At 48.7% G+C, this 17652-nt stretch overlaps 1 protein-coding gene across 1 annotated transcript in view; it reads right to left on the reverse strand.

Annotated features, from left to right (window-relative positions):
• The window catches only part of TBC1D2 (TBC1 domain family member 2), a 50834-nt gene that overhangs the window by 9041 nt on the left and 24141 nt on the right, over positions 1 to 17652 (reverse strand). Inside the window, 3 exon segments of the mRNA XM_038552915.1 lie at positions 639 to 826; positions 5790 to 5900; positions 11168 to 11563. Of these exon segments, the coding sequence (XP_038408843.1) occupies positions 639 to 826; positions 5790 to 5900; positions 11168 to 11563 (695 nt within the window).

The raw sequence follows: 17652 nt of genomic DNA on the forward strand, positions 1-17652 counted from the left end.
GATGGGAGAGCTAGGGATCCATCCCAGAAGGCTTTTCACTGATTCCATATTTCTTTGCCCTTACTGTGTGCTCTGCATGTGCTCTCTCATTTAGCCCCTGCAAAGTGGGGATGTTAGCCCACATCTGCTGGAGGCTGAATATGTGGCCCAGAAAGGTAAAGTGACTTGTCCAAGGTCACATGGTGAAAGAGCCCTGTCTGGCTCCAAAGCCTGGGCTCCTTCCACTGGGCCGCCCCGCCTTCAGGGGCTTTAGACCCCACAGCCAGAGCCCCTTCTGATACTGTTCACTGTCCTTGGCAAGGACTTGGCTCAGGGGAGGCAGCTGGCTTGTCTCCCCTCCTCCCCTCTCTGACAAACATCTCTGGGAGACAGCCTGGGGAAGTGGGGAAAATGGAGCTCTGGAGCAGACCCAGGTCAGCTGCACTAATATACTCTGTGGCCTTGGGCAAGGGGCTGCCTCCTCTGAAGCTGTAACCCCTCAACTGTAATGTGGGGCTCATCCCCACCACTTGCTCTTTATCTGAAGGTACAAGGAAGTAAATGATGTGCAGGGCTCGTACGCGGTCAGCAGGGAACCAGCACCAGGGCTGGGGACCCTCAGGTCACGAAGGCCCACCCTCGCTGGCTGCTGGGCTCACCTGATGGGGCTCAGCTCCACGCCGTCGGCTGAGGCCTCCCCGGCTTCCCACTGCAGGGCCTCCTGGATGAGCTGTCTCAGCAGCTCCGAGCACTCAGTGGCCTCACCCCCCACGGCCTCCTGCAGCCTCCGCAGCCCGGCCAGGTACTTGCTCTCCACCTGGCAGTTCTTGGCTTGGAGGTAGGCACACTGTGGAAGGTGGGATGGGGCTGTCAGGCTATCTGCTGGGCCTGGGCCCACTGAGAGGCTGAGCAGCTGTAGGCAGCAGAACCCTTCTCAGCCTCATCTCCCATGCTCTCCCTACCCCCAGCCAGTCATCCAAGGGACAGGAGATGCGCCCCACACCTGAGGGTTTATAGCAAGGCAGAGAGACTCCAGGCAGGAGAGCCAGGCCCAGGACTGCAGCTGGATTCAGAAGAGGGGAGTGGTGGGCAGGGCAGTGCAGGTTCTCACACAGCCTGCAGTCCCATCCTGCTTCAGGCACTGCTGGTCGGGTGACCTACGGCAGGTTACTTAACCTCTCTGTGCCTTAGCTTCTCTAAACAATGGAAATAATAAATAGAGTCTGCCCCAGGATTCTGGGGAGGATGAGACGAGCTGATGTGTGTAAAGGCTCTCCCCAAGCACCTGGCCTAGAGCAACTCTCTGTAGGTGGCACTATGGAGCAGTGCCCAGGAGATGGCCATGTGGCTCTGGACAGTGCCCCTGTGCCTTCTGCTTCTGTATTACCGGCTCTTCCTGTTCCTCCAGCATACCACCTCTCTCCCACCAGTGGCCTTCCTGAGTACTCCCTGCCCCTGTCTTGAACTTCTGTATTTCTATGTTCATAGCTGGGTGTGCAGAGCAGCTCAGGCAATTTTCCTGGGCCCACTTTCCTTCTGTGTAAGCTGGTCAGGAAAAAATCGGCCTCAGAGCATCGACGTGACCTCTGGGCCAGCCTGGCTCCTGTCTCATCCTGAGGTGGCAGAGGGGGAGCCTCCTGGTCAAGGCAGCCATTCTGCTGCACTCCTGCCCGGGTTACCATCTCCTGAGCATCAACTCCAGGCCATCTGGTGAGCCTGCTCCCCTCCCCTTTCCAGCTGGCTCCCACGTCTGCGTCCCTCTGCCACCAGGGCCACTTCCCGAGCCCCCTCCCAGTACTCTTCTTGGGCACTTCTGCTACAGACTCCCAAGTCTCTGTGCTCCCCGGCCCACCTCTGCAAGCCAACTGAGCCCCCAGCTTTCTCAAAACATAAGTCTGATTGAGGACCTCCCCACCCAAGACCCTTCTACAGCTCCCAGTTTCCTCAGAGAATGTCCCAAAGCTCTTCCCTCCCCACCTTCCCCCACCTCTCAGTCCACAGGTGTTGACCACGCTGTCTTTTTTCTTGGAAGGCCTTTCTCTACTCTCTTCGCCTGGATAGCACTAACTCACTTTTAGGACTCAGCTCAAGAAGGTACTCCCACCAGGAAGTCCTCCCTGACTTCCTCCCTCCCTTTGGGCCCAAAGAATCTTGTGTGCTCAAATGCATCTTGATTGTGTTTGACTCCCTTGCTAGTCTGCACGCAACCTCCCTGAAAAGTCTGAGAAGGCCTCTTGTTAGTTCCTCTTTAAATGTTCAGTTGAATTCATCAGGAAAGCCATAAGGTCCAGGGCTTTTCTTTGTTGAGAGATTTTTGATTACTAATTCAACCTCCTTACTAGTTACAGGCATATTCAGATTTTCATTTCTTCATGATTTAGTCTTGAAGGCTTCGTGTGTCTAGGGATGTGTCCATTTCATCTGGCGATCCAATTTGTTGGTATACAATTATTCATAGTACTCTTATAATCCTTTTTACTTCTGCAGAATCAGTAGTAATGTCCCCACTTCCATTTCTGACTTTGAGTCCTCTCTGTTTTTTTTTCCTTAGTCCACCTAGCTCAGGGTTTGTCAGTTTTGATCATCTTTTCAAAAAATCAATTTTTGGTTTCATTGATGTTCTATTACTTTTTTGTTATCCAATTAATTGATTTCTGCTCTAATCTTTATTGGTTCCTGCCATCAGCTAGCTTTGGGTTAGTTCTTTTTCTAGTTCCTCAAGTTGTGAAGTTAGGTTTTATATTAGAGATCTTTCTTTTTTTTTTTTTCTTTTTTAAGATTTTATTTATTTATGAGAGACAGAGGCAGAGGGAGAAGCAGGCTTCATGCAGGGAGCCTGATGTGGGACTCGATCCTAGGACTCCAGGATCACACCCTGGGCATGAAGGCAGGTGCTAAACCACTGAGCCACCCAGGGATCCTTTTCTTGCTTTTTTTAAAGTAAGTGTTTATAGCTATAAATGTCCTCCTCAGCACTGCTTTTGCTGTGTCCCTTAAGTTCTAGTATGTTATGTTTCCTTTCTCCTTTGCCTTTAAGTATTTTCTAATTTCTCTTGCCATTTCTTCTTTGATTCATTGTTGAAAAGTATGTTGTTCAATTTCCACAAGTTAGTGAATTTTACCTTTCTGCTTGTTACTGATTTCTAACTTCATCCTGTTGCAGCTGGAGAAGATACTTAGCATGGTATCTGTCTTTTTAAATTGACTGAGACAGAGTTTGTGGCCTACAAATACCTCGTCCTGGAAAATGTCCCATATACACGTGAGAGGAATACGTGTGCTGTTGTTGGGTAGATGTTCTGTGCTGTGCCTCTTGGATCCAGTTGGTTTACTGTGTTGTTCAAGGCCTTTAGTTCCTTACTTATCTTCTCTTATTGAGAGTGAAGGTATTAAAGTCTCTACTATTATCACAGAATTACCTATTTCTCCCTTTAGTTCTGTCCGTTTTTGCTTCATATATTTTGCTGGCTCTCTTACCAGGTATGTAAATGTTTATAACTGTTGTATCTTCTCACTGTATTGAACCTTTTATTAACATATGTCTTTTTCGTAACTCTAAAAAAAATTAAAGTCTCTTTTGTCTGACATAGCCACCTTGCTCTCTTCTGGTTACTATGGCATAGAATATCTTTTTCTATCCTTTCACTTTTAATCCATTTGTGTCTTTGGATCTAAAGTGAGTCTCCTGTACACAACATATAGTTGGATCATGTGTTTTTATCCATTCTGCCAAACTCTGCCTTTTAATTGGAGAGTTTAATCCATTTAAATTTATTTATTTATTTTTATTTTAAAAAGATTTTATTTATTTGTGCATGAGAGACACACAGAAAAAGGCAGAGACATAGGCATAGGGAGAAGTACGCTTCCCGAGGGGAGCCCGACGTGGGACTTGATCCCAGGACCTTGGGATCACAGCCTCTGAGCTAAAGGTAGATGCTCAACCACTGAGCCACCCAGGTGTCCCTAAAGCTCTAACATTCTAAATTGAATTTATACCAGCTTAACTTCAATAACACACAGAAACTCTGTTCCTCTATAGTGCCATCCCTACCTTTTTGGTTGTTGTCACAAAATTACAGCTTTATACATTGTGAGCACCAAAACATAATAATTATTTTAAATGCATTGGTTTCTGAAATTAGGTAGAAAGCAAAAGGTGGAGTTACAAACCAAAGTTGTAGTAATACTAACTTTTAGATTAAGCATTAAAAAAGTATTCTCTTAAATGATGTAGAAAACAAAGGTGGAATTACAAACCCTTTTTACCGTAATACTATGTCTTACAGCTGCCCATGTATTTACCTCTACTGAGATTTTTGTTTCTTCATACACCCCTGAGTTACTGTCTAGTGTCTTTCCATCACACCCTCTAGGACTGTCCAAGCATTACTTGTGGGGCAGATCTAGTGGGAACAAAATTTCTCAACTTCTGTTTCTCTGAAAATGTCTTAATTTCTCCCTCATTTTGGAAGAAAGTTTTGCCAAATATGAACTCTTGGTTCATAGCTGTTTTTGTTTTCAGCACTTTGAATATATTGGCCCACGCCTTCTGGCCTCCAAAGTTTCTGATGAGAAATCTGCTCATAATCTTCTTGAAGATTCCCTGTATGTGAGGGGTTGCTTCTCTTTCTGTTTTCAAGCAATCTCTTTATATTTGGCATTCAAAGGATTGATTATAATGTGTCTCAGTATGGGTTTCTGTGAGTTTATACTTACTTGAAAATTGTTGAGCTTCTTGGTTGTTTTTATTTGTGTCTTCATCAAATTTGGGAAGTTTTCAGCCTTTATTTCTTTTCATATTCTTTCTGTCCCCCTCCTCCGTCTCCTTCTGGGACTCCCATACTATAATGGGTACGTTGGTCTGCTTAATGGTGTCTCACAGATCACTGAGACTCTGTTCACTTTTCTTCAAACTTTTTTCTTTCTGTTTCTCAGACAAAATAATTTCCACTCTTATCTTCAAGTCCACTGATTTCCTCCTGCCTGCTTGAATCTGCCTTTGAATCCCTCCAGTGAATTGTTCATTTCAGTTATTGTACTTTTCAGCTCTGGAATTTTTTGTTTGTTTGTTCCTTTGTAGGTTTTCTAAATCTTTATTGAAATTTCTGTTTTGTTCATACATTGCTTTCTTGACTCTCCACATCTTCCTTTTGTTCTTTGAGCATTTTTAAGACAACTGTTTTAAAGGCTTTGTCTAGTATTATCTAGCACGAGGTCTTTTTCAGGGGCAGTTTTTCTTGACTTATGTATTTCCTCCAAATGGGCCACACTTTTCTGTATCTTTGTATGCCTTGAGATTTTGTTGTTGAAAACTGGATATCTGAACACTAGAAATCAGATTCTCCCAATTTGAGAAAAAACTGATTTTGTTTTTTGATTGTTATAGGCTGTCTCTGTGCCAATGGTAGCCTAAAGTGTAAACTTAAGCTCTCAAGTCTTTCCTGAGCCTTTCCCTGGATATGCATGGCCACTTTCTAATTTCCCTGTATATGCAATTTTTTTTGGAAAAAAAGGGGAAAAAGAGAAAAATGAAGGGGCGAGGGGAGGAATGGCTGCCCTCTAAATCCTCTGGAAGTTACTCTAGATGGGATGGAAGGTGCGTTAATGGCTGTCTGTCTCTTCCTCTGTACTTTGGTGATCAGAAGCAGCAATCAGAGCACAGATGCCTGGGGCTGGAAAGGCAGCTCATAAAGAAAGGGCACAGTCCAGAGGTAGGGTAGGCAGGTGATAAGGACAGAATGATATTGGGGGCGAGAAGGTGATGGACCAAAGAGTGGCTGGGCATGGAGATGGACTCTGCCTCTTACCTTCATCAGGAGGGCCCTCTCCTTTTCAGCCACCCTTCTCCAGATCTTTGTGACCTGATGGATCTCGGAGTTGAGGAAGCGATTCTGGGTCCGATATGCTTCCATGTCATCCTGGAGAAGAAAACAAAGCATTTGATGTGATGTACCATAAATATCTCCCTGGTTCTCACCCTCAACTGCCAACACTTCCTTCCTTTAGAAATTTCTAATAATGACAACAGAAGAGAAAGTCTAAAAGAAGTAGTATTGTAGACAGCCCCCATCACTAATCTTGATCCCAGCATGATACAGTAGAGAGGGCATCAGGCCTGGAGTTTGAGTCCTGGTTCTGACTTCCTGGCTGGGAGGCTTCACTGAACAAACCTGACCCTCTGTTTTTTCACCTGTAAAAGGGGCAAATACTATTCCACTGGGCAGCTGGGAGACAACATGAGGTAACGTGTCATAACACTAAGTATAGAGACCAAAACAAACATCCAAATAGTGCTTGTTTAAAAAATAAACATACGTAGTCATATATTTGCAATCATACTAAACAATTTTGGATGGAATTTTTTTTTTTACTTATTGTCTTATTTACTTAATGTCTCCTTGTAAATACATTTGACCCTTCAACAACTCTGGGGTTAGGGGAGCTGATCCCACCTCACAACCCACTCCTGAATAGTAAAAATCTGTGTGTAACTTTTGACTCCCTGCCTCCAAAATTTATTTTTTTTAATTTTTATTTATTTATGATAGTCACACACACACAGAGAGAGAGAGGCAGAGACACAGGCAGAGGGAGAAGCAGGCTCCATGCACCGGCAGCCCGATGTGGGATTTGATCCCAGGTCTCCAGGATCACGCCCTGGGCCAAAGGCAGGCGCCAAACCGCTGTGCCACCCAGGGATCTCGCCTCCAAAATTTAACTGCTGATCACCTACCATTGACTGAAGCCTTACTGAGAACACAAAGAGCCAATGAGCACACATTTCATGAGATATGCGTAGTAAATATTGTATTCTTACATTAAAGTAAGCTAGAGAAAAGAAAATACTAAGAAAATCATTAAGAAGAAAAAATACACTGACATTACTATATTGTGTTTATCAGAAAAAAATCTACCTATAAGCAGACCCGTGCAGTTCACACCCGTGTTGTTCAAGGGTCAACCACACTTCTCTATGTTACATAAGCTTTCCAATGATCATTTTTAACGTCTGATGACTATTCTGTTGGGTGAATTTACTGTACCTTAATTATAATCATTCTCCTGTTATTTTTTACTTGGGCCCTGAGTATTTTCAGTTGGTTTTGGTTATGAATAATGCTGTGATATGCATCTGTGCACCTAGAGTTTTCTTTTTGCATGCTGTTCAGTAGACAGAGTGAGATCCTGCTGCTGGGGCATTTGAGGAGAAGCTGGCCAAGCACTGAGGAGGCTCAAACAGGGGCCTGAGCCTCAGAAAGGAGCAGCCACAGCACTGGCTCTGAACCTTCATTTTACTGGGATGGATGTTACAGAAGTAATGGACAATGCATGCTCACAACTATACCTAGCAATTCTAGGACATTCACTAGCCAAAACTCAAGCCCTTTTGCTCCCACTACTCAAGAAATGTACTGGGCTGTAAGTGCATGTGAGAGACACTATTGCAGGCATGACCTTGGCTAGGGCCTGATTTATTTGGAAACTAAGAGCACCACACCAGAGATGCCTGTGGCACCTCATTATCAGGGATGGGTCACGTACGTATGTACAGCTCACATCCTCCCTGGGGTGGGGGTGGGGGGCTGCATTTTGGCCAAGATCCTTCCCAGCCCAGAAGCTCCAATTCATACGCAGGGTCTGCTGCCTTCTGCCTAGATGGTTGACCCAGTGGGAGGGCCACATGCTCCTATGGCTCCTTAGCTAAAAATAAAAGCCCCAGGCTGACTTCATCACATGGCCTCTCACCACTCCACTCTCCACTCTCTCTGTGGTGTCTCCTGTCCTGGCCACCCCTGCTTTTGTATCCCTCACAGTGCCCGGGCTGCAAGGCTTTTGTGCACTCAGGCTGAGTTTGCTCTCTGCTCTCCGTCTGGCCTGAACACAGGTAGTTCCAACTCCTCAGTGCAGACTTCCTTCTACTCTCCCACATGTCTATCCTAGATCAAACTCGGCTCCTTTTTCTCAGAAATGCGGCCAGGGGGTGCCAGCTGCTCCTCTGCACAAGTGTCTGCCCACTTCCTCTCCACAACCCCCACTTTCTTATCCTCATATGGAAGCGTGGTGAGCTTGGTGCAAATCCTCATGTTTGCAGTACGAGGACCAACCTCCTGTGAATATCAGGATTTTCCAGGACCACTCCCCCTTTCTGTGACAGTCATCTGTTTTGGTGTCTGGACATTCACAGATTCATGAACACAAAAGCTGAGCGGGCTCCATACACCATTACCCTTGTGCCCCCAACCCGTGCTGAGCATGTCACTCCATTCAATCTCCCTAGCAGCTTGGAAAGTAACTCAGGTGGGATCTCAGAGGCTCTGAAAGGACAAGTATGTTGTCTGAGGTCACACAGCTATATGAAACAGGGAAATTTCCCATGGCTGCTGTGTGTGTTCTTCCCAAATACCTGGGAAAATATAAAAACTTCCAGGCAAGGGAGGAAGAGAGTTACCAGTTGCCTGAGTTCCTACTATGTGCCAGACCCGTCTCCCTCACACAATTATGTGGAATTTATCTTCCTAATGTTGTGGGCTATGTATTAAAGTACCATCAATCCCATTTTACAGATGAGGAAACTCCTCAGTCACGTGCCTAGAACACAAGAGGCTGGATCCAAACCCAGGTGTGTTCAGTCCACAGCAGGAATCAAAAACTATCGCTGGGTGAAAGCACATCAGTGGAGTCCACTGCTCTATATCACCTCTACACCGCCACTCAGTTCAGCCTCTGTTACCATCCCTTTGTCCTCATCCCAGGCCCCAAAGACACTCCCTGGCAGTTCCCAGGCTTTGGACATGTTGCCTGGGCCACCCTGCCTCCAGCCCAGATGGCGAGGGTGGGTGTGAGCACCCCTTTGGGGCAGCCATGGGGGCGGGAGGGGGTGGCGTCTGGGCAGCACCCCCCATTCAGCTCATCGCCCTACCTTGAGTGTTCTCCGCAGCTCAGAACTGTAGGGAGGAAAAAGAGAGAGCTCAGAGACAAGAAACCCACCAGACAGTGACCAGTAAGCAAAGGAGGAAAACACAACTGGAGAAAGAGATAGGAAGAAGAGAGTCTGCCTGCCTGCCTTCATGGGGGTCAGGAGCCTGGGAATTCTCTTGGGGAAACGCCACGTGGACCAGCCATGGTGCTAGTGGGGAAGGCAGTGGAAGGGCTGTGGTGAGACCCGTGGTCTAGCTTCAACCCTGCTGCTTGTGCTGTGGGACCCTGGACCAGTCCTTTCCCCTGTTCCGGGGTCAGCTGTCCCTGCCAGAAAAATGTCAGAAATGCTATCACCAACTCTGCCCAGATCCAATATTCAAGAGGTCAATGATTCTGTTCTCAAAATGGCAGCTTCAACAAAGGGGCATTTACTTAAAGTTGCATGCCCTCCATCCCAGGGCAAGTGGGAGATGTGAACATGCTCTGTCCCCAAACTCAAAGACAATGGATTTTTGTTGAGTCTTCTATTTTTCTAGAGCAGACACCTAAAGGCTAATAAATGAGGAACTCTAGCACATGTAATTCTCTTTGGCACCAACACTGGGCCTCTGAGGATCAGCTGTCACGGTATGTTAGGTTGATGGGAGCCCCCTCCTATCTGGGCTTACTGATAAATTCCTGAACATGCAAATCCAGAGGCACACTTGGTCTCCTACGGTGAGTCCATGCTTCCAGTCAGCTCCTGGGGGCAGTCTAGAGGCACCCAAAAGATCTATTTCTCTACACCACCCCCTGCCTCCACACTCCCAACCCGCCCTCCCCCCCTGCCCCGGCCCCCAGCTGCTCTATGGGGTCTTCAATTATGGATTCCAGCAGGATGGGCACAGAGAGAAGACTTTGGGCAGGGCAGAGGAGGGTAGGGAAGCAATCTGATGAAAGCAATTTTCCAGCCCCAGAGAGCTTTCTAAAGCTAGCTCCATCTGCATTTGAAAGGATTTAGTTTTTCATTTTGAACTCAAAAGAATCTGATTTTAAAGGGAAAAGATTCAAAGACTGGGTATGTGGTTTTTCATATTGAAGGAAAGGGAACAGAACCTGGGTTTGATGTCATCTTCCTTTACCCCCCTATCAACCCTGTGAGTAGCAACAGTGAGGCTGTTTTTATAGAGAGGTGAGGGACCTTGCTGGAGGTCACCCAGCTAGTAAGAGGCAGAGCCTGGATCCAAACACAGGTCTCCTCGACTTCACAGCTGGGGCAGGGGTCACTGTACCACAACTGCCCACTGGGCTCTCAAAAGCTTTTGGAGTTCTCTTTTTTGCTTCTGCTTCCCCTCTTCCAGCACAGGAGCTCCCTGTGCCACGTACGTATATCTACAAGTACAGCTGCGCGTGACGGGGTTTGGGGCAGGACTGGCCCTGGTTATACAGCTGCCTTTAAGGACTGTGGGGGTTATGAGCCCTGATCCCCAGCCTCAGGCCTCCAGGTGGTTTGGCGGCTCCTGTCCCCACGTCTTAGAGAGGACACTGCCATCCACGGCAGGCATCACACTTAAAATTACATTCCTGTTCCCCAAGCTGTAATTGGTCTCTGTGGGAGGGCACAGCCTCCCCAGGTGAGAGCCACGAGACTGGGCACGGGGGAGGCAGGGATGGTGGCAGTAGTGGGAAGGCCCAAAGAAACTGGAAGGCAGCGGAGCAGACACGGGTCAGAGAGTTCGAGTTCCCTGGGCTGCTCCACCCACACCCCTTTCTCGGCCTCGGCCTTCCTGCACACAGTGGGGAACGCACAAGTGACAGCCTCACAGGGCTGGTGGAGCATCAGATGAGATGATGGGAACAGGGCATGTAGGGCGGTGGCCGCCACACCGCAGACAGTGTCACAGAGGAGACTGCCATGGTTACGAGCAAGTCACAGCCAGCCACGCATTCCCTGGACTGTGTGCTGGGGGAGGCTGCCGGGCACCTCGGGGACTCTCAGGGGCATCAGTGTGGCACCGAGCTGGTCTGGTACTTGGGAGTCCTGACCTCATCTTGTGCTCTTCCACCTCTAATCATACTGTAGACACACCTTCCCTCTCCAGCCACTGATATCAGGAAAAGACAAATTGCACTGGACCTTCTGGTTAAGACAGTGAGACATGTGTAGCAATACTTCCAGCAGGAATATTCCGGTCGTAAGGGTTCTCCCTGCTTCACCTAGGAAACCCCCAGGGCCAAGAGCAGTGCCCTCTCCAAGGGCCAGGGGCCTGGAGGGCGGGGCCCCTACCTTCAGCTGCTCCATCTTCTCCTGCTGGCTCAGGAGGTCCCTGTCGGCAGCCCCCGGGGGCACGGGCGGCTGGGTAGGAGGGTGCGTGAAGTCCTGGGTGACCTTCTCGGAGAGCTTACAGATGACCTGCTGCTTGGCCTGGTTCTTGTCCATGAGCAGCTGCACGTGCTGCTGCAGCTCCTGCACCTGCTGCTCCCGCAGGCTGGCTGTCTGCACCAGGCTGTCCCGCTCCTGCTCCAGGGCCTCTAGCTGCCGGCCCAGCTCTGCGATCTGTCGCACCTTGTGCCGCACCAGCTCCAGCCGGTCCTTTTCTCCTGCCGAGGCCAGGTACGCGCTGGTCGCCCTCTTCTCCTGCTGGGCGGCTTCTAGCGCCTTGTGTAGGATCCTGACCAGCTCCTGGGGGAGAAGGGGGAAAGAAGCATCTTGTGAACTCCATGAACTCGGGGAAGGCCTGGGAGGGGCAGGAGCCTGGGCATCTGCTATCACCCACTCTCCTAACAGCCCTGAGGGGTGGCTAGCATCAGCCTCTGGGCCATCTCAGTTTCTCTTTTTCTGTTCAACCAAGTTTTACCTGGACACATGGTTCCCCAGCTGAAGGCCACATCTCCCAACCAGGCTTCCAGTGGGGTGTAGCCTAATGACAATATTCTGCCTAAGTGGGATAGGAGAAATTATGTGGGTAGCTTCTGGGTCCTATCTTTAAAGCCACCACCACCCACATGCTCCTCTAGTGCGGGGTGCCCTTCCTCCTGGCTGGGAAATGGCAAGACCTGGAGCAGCCACTTTGGGCTCCTAAGCAGAGGGTGTATGCTGAGGACAGCAATGGCGCTACTGGCTCAGAACTGCTCACTTAACCTCTGGATTCTTCCATGAGAAGGTAGGAGAGAAAGAAAGTTCCAGAGTGTTTTAGGCCAGAGTACTCAGAGGCTTGTTTGTTACAGCAGCTGAGCCTATACCCTACATGTCCCTTTCAGAGATGGGAAAACTGAATCCCCGCTGAACAGAGTGGCCTTCAATCCCAGATCATCCCCAGCCTGTGCTCGGTCAGTAATGAAGGCAGCAGATGGCACACTGCTGTGGCTCTTCTTCCAGGCTCCTGTGGCGGACCTTACTCATTAATCTCAATATTCCTTTTCTGGGTCATTGCTATGCTCCATGACTGAGAACATGGTTTCCCAGAGACATGTTACCTGTATTCACACCAAAGTATTCAACTAAATGAATCAGCTGGATAGGGTTATTGCTAAGAATGATTCCATTTTGTTTTTGTTTTGTTTTAAATGTTTTTTTAAAATTTTTATTTATTTATGATAGTCAGAGAGAGAGAGAGAGAGAGAGAGAGGCAGAAACACAGGCAGAAGGAGAAGCAGGCTCCATGCACCGGGAGCCCGACGTGGGATTCGATCCCGGGTTTCCAGGATCGCGCCCTGGGCCAAAGGCAGGTGCTAAACCGCTGCGCCACCCAAGGATCCCAGTTTTACATGTTTTATTTATTTATTTGAGACACAGAGAGAGCGCGCATACACAGAAGGAGAGGGAGAAGCAAGCTCCCTGCTCAGCAGGGAGCCGAAAGTGGGGTTTGATCCCAGGACCCTGAGATCATGATCCAAGCCAAAGGGAGATGCTTAACTGACGAACCATCCAGATGCCCCAAGAATGATTCCATTTTAGAAGAGAACTGCTCTAAATCATGACTTTGAGAAATGAATGGCAAGGTTGAATTAGCATGCATCTTCTGAAACCTGGGGACCACGGACTGTCCCTCTTCTAGTTTTCTCCTTTCCCTCTGGCCATCCAAACTTTACGCTCCACTTGCTGCCAGGCTCTAGGCTGGGTGCGGGGGCCCAGGAGGGAATTACTTAGAGTTCTCATCTTCAAAAACCACCAAGGCTGGTGGGAGCAAAAGTGAACTACCGTAATGGAGTAATTTACTGCAAGAGGGAAGCAAGGGTGTATGTAGATGGGGATACAGAGCAGAGAGCAATGACTTCCACCCGGGATGGAGGTGGGGGGAAGACCAGTATATTCTACAGAAGGGCAGAACAATTGAAGCTGATCCATGAAGAATGAGAAGGGCCAGAGACAGTCAAGTAGCAGGAAGGAGTTAAGGGCTGGAAGGGCTTTCCTCGTGCTGAGTCAACAGCTCCAGCAAGGCCTCAAGGAATGAAAGAGCCTGTGTGGGGCTGTGGGCATTCTTGGGTGCAGCCGGAAGGTGGGGTGGGGAGCTGTTGCAAAGTAAACCGGAATGTTTGGAATGAACTAGCTTCTCAAGCTCTGCTGAGAGAGATCACCATTCCTGTGGCTCCAGGATAACTGAGAAGCTGAGGCCATTTTCTGGTTCAGCTGGGCTTCGGAGATGACCTTGGAAACTGCCCGGGCGAAATAACCAGCAGACACTATTGTGCAGACTCGTCTGAGGCTCAGCATCAGGCAGATATCTTTCCTCCAGCTTTGGGAGAGTCAGATCTGAAGCCCATTTCATTACTTCCAGTTGCCTCCCCCTTCCTACTCTCCTCCCAGCCCAGGGCCCCTGCTGCAGAAGGAGGACAGGGAGAAAGGAACCAGGGAAGGGACAGAATCAGGGCAGGAAGCACAAGATGAGAAGTGCGAGTGGACGTCAGATTCAGAAAACCTGGCGGCTGGCAGGCCCGGGGAGACCACCTGCCCAGGCAGGTCTCTTTGCTGTCACAGCAGGACACTAAAGCCCAAGAAAGAAGGAAGAAGACAAGACTAAAAGGAGCTGGTGAATCCCCACACCATAACAGAGGACCCCAACTCCTAATCGAGGGTCTTCCACTTCTCTGGGATGTGTGGTTAACAGATTTTGCATGGAAACACTTCTTTCAATTTCTTTAAAAATAGAAATAACCCACGTTCATAGCAGCATTATTCACAACACCCAAGAGATGGGAACAACCCACATGTCCGTCCCCTGATGGTGAATGGATGAACAAAACGTGGCATCTACACACAGTGGAGTATTATTCAGCCTGGAAAAGGAAGGAAATCCTGTTACAGGCTACAACATGGATGAACCTGAGGACATTAGTCACAAAAATGTACCTACACAGCATATAGAAATATTTTTTAAATTTAATGAAAAGGGAAGCTTCATGCTGTTTTGAAGCTGTTCGGGCCTTATGATATGCTATGGCACCTCCCCAAGCAGCACCATCACTGGCAACAGTGCAGGGGGTATTCCTTTTCTGGATGTGCCACAGTTCCCTTGTCCCACCCTCAAGGAGGAACATCCAGCTTGTTTCTAATTCCTACAACTATAAGCAATGCTTTGGGACCCATTCTTAGAAAACAGGAGAGCTGAACAGTGGTCTTTTTAATATTTCTTAATCAAGTTATTGTTTGGCCCATTTCAGATTTTGGTAACAGGCCACAAGTTGTCATTTTATTAAAAAAATATTTTTTTTTCTATTGAAGTATAGTTGATAAAATTTTAAAAGCCAACAAATCATCCTTTAAAAATTAATGCTTTATCTTATTAAAGAGCTGATACTTTATTCACTCACTAAAATCAAGGTGGATGGGCCCAACATTGCTAGGAAAAGAGCACTGGACTGAGAGTCCAGCACATTGGCCACTGACCCCTGTGAGGCTGGGTACCAACAGGGTGCAGGTGAAGGAGCACCAGCTCTAGAGTCCCTGGGGCCTTGGTTGCCATTCCAGGTCCGAGAGGGGGTATTTAAGGAGGGTGTTTCAGGAAAGTGAACTTTGGCTTTGTCATATATACACTGGAGATCATGCTCTACTCCTGGGAGAGCCACTTCAAGGATAAGAGAGAAAGTATGGCAAGTGCCCCTCCCCAAGCGAAAGCAGCCAGGGCCCCTCTCGATCCTCCCTCCCTGCACTCTGAAGTCCTTGTACTCTGGACTCTGGAAAAGGGGAGTGTACATTGAGGTCTCTGGCTGGGGTTCTAGGGAAATAAGAGGCTGCACCTTGCTCCCAATGAGTTTCCTAAACGAATTACCCTGAGTGAGCTAAGTGGGCCCCAGATAGGACCTGGAGGAGTTCATCATTCCCATCAGTCAACAGATGGCCAACATCACTACAAACAATGGGCTTCCATCTGCTGGAGCAGACAACCTTCAGGCTGGGTGCAATTTTGTCAATTGGAGAGCCTGAGTCACCAGGCCAAGCAGCCATCTGGTGCTATTCCAGGAGCCTAAATCTCTTGGGGACCAGCACTGCAAGGGCCTGGGACATATAATGGCCTAGGGGGTACTGGAGTGGTCCTATGTTTTAATATGACACCAGACACAAGTGTATTCGTATTTTCTGAAGAGCAGTTGCGATGCTAATGTCTGATGCTGAGCTGTACATGGAGACCACAGAGGAGGCGGTAGGGCTGGGATGAGTCTTGTACCTGGGGAAAGAGGCCAGGGCCTCAGTCCTGACTCTTCCAGCTGTGTGACCTCAAGCCAGTCAGCCACCTTCTCTGAGCTCCTTGAGCATGGCACAGTGAAAAGGGCAGAAACTCGAGAAGCAGACAGACCAGAGTCTGAAACCAGTCTTGGCTCCTGGGAGAGCCTGGGCATGCAGAATCTCTCAGAGCCTCAGTTTGCTCCTCAGGAAAAGGGGGCTGGTAACTGTTGTGAGGATTAGAGATAATGCATGGAAAGCCTGAGCACAGAGCTACGGCCACACTTCACATTGGTTATATATGCTCTTATCTGCTCTTACCTGAGGGCGGGGACCCAAGGTACATCTGTGCCCTCTACAGCATCCAACAGAGTTTGAGATACAAATTCTTAAAGGACTATTAGCAATGACCATTTGGGTGGCTGAGCCAGGGCAAGACCTCCCATGTCCTCCTGTAGCCTCAGGCAGAGAGTACCTCCCACCAAAGAGATGTAGGAAGGCATCTTATAGATGTGGGTGCAGGGAAGTCCAGGGGACTGTTTGCCCAGCTGAGGAACTGGATTCATAGGGTCTCAGATGGGACAGGTGCCCTCCAATCAGCATTTCCACACATCTAGGGCACCACTGGGCACCCCAAGGTTTTGCAGGCCTCCTCTGTCCTACCTCTGGGCCAAGAGTCCATCTTTTCTCCTTTCCCTCTTTGGTTTTAGTATCTAGGCTGGAGGTAAAATGCCAGAGTCAGTAGGGCTGTGGCTTCCCCCGCCTAATACAGGACAAAGACGTGACCTCTGCCAATCACTGCTAGGCTTCACACTTCTTGGGGATGCTTAAGCACACACATCCATATTTCTGAGTCCCTCAGAGGAGTGTGGCATGCATCATAAGGCTGGAAGGAATCAACAAGGAGGGCAGGGAATGCCACAGTAACAGCCAAACCAATCAAAGCCTACACAGTGGGTGGCTGCTGGGTGCCAGGCACTGGGTTTTATGAATCTACACGCAGGCCTGTCCTATAAGCTGTAACTTGTTTTCACTCCACTTGCCAGGGAGCTCTCAGCAGCCGGGGGAGACCTTGCTCATCTCTAAGAGCTTGTCTTTATTTATTAAGAATGCCACATCCTGGGGACCCCTGGGTGGCTCAGAGGTTGAGCATCTGCCTTTGGCTCAGGGCATGATCCCAGGTCTGGGGATCAAGTCCCGCATCAGGCTCCCTGCATGGAGCCGGCTTCTCCCTCTATGTCTCTGCTTCTCTCTCTCTGTCTCTCATGAATAAATAAATAAATAAATCTTAAAAAAAAAAAAAATGCCACATCCTCCAGGGCAGCACAGCCATTGGGGACAAACCTCAATGAAATCTAGGGCTCCCAGACCTCTCTTTCATCTGACAATTCCTGATACTCTGGAAGCAAAAACCAAGCCAGGGGAGGCCACCCAGATTTCCTAGAAAGAAGGGGAAGCTGTAGTGAGAGGAGAGGCGGGTTTCTTTCCCGGGCCAGGTTTGGTGTGGGACTTACACTGTACTGGTCCGGGATGGAGCAGCTGCTCCAGCTCAGCTGGATGCCCTCTCGGTACTCAGGAGCACCAGCAGCCCCACCACAGGGATGGGGTGATGGGAGAAAAAACAGCTGGGCTGCTAAGTGGCATCAGAGGGGGCTTCACACGCTGTAACACTGTATGTGGGCGTTGGTGTGTTCACTGCTGGTCTCTGCTATGAAATGTAAGCCATGCAGGGACAGGACCCATGTCTCTTCCCACTGTTCCCAGCGCCTAGAATACTGCATGCACACCACAGGCCCTCGATAAAGACTCAGTGAATAAATGACTGAAGTGAGAACATATGAACGAATGAGCCTCCTCCTTGGAGAACTCCAATCACAGGCTGCTTCACTAAATGTATCCCCTGACCTACTAGGAGGGAAGCCTCTGCTGCTTCCCCTAATGTCTGTTTATGGGCAAGAAAGACAGGGAAGGGGCAAAACCAGGTAGGGAGAGCACTTTTCTGGACTATCTTCTTCAAAAACAGAGCAGCAGAAAGGCGAAGAAATGTACAAGGGGGAGGCTATTCAGAAGTACACACAGCTTAGCCCCCACCACCCCAGGAGCGAGAGCGG

This window comes from Canis lupus, chromosome 11, assembly GCF_011100685.1.
Source record: "Canis lupus familiaris isolate Mischka breed German Shepherd chromosome 11, alternate assembly UU_Cfam_GSD_1.0, whole genome shotgun sequence".
NCBI lineage: Eukaryota > Metazoa > Chordata > Mammalia > Carnivora > Canidae > Canis > Canis lupus.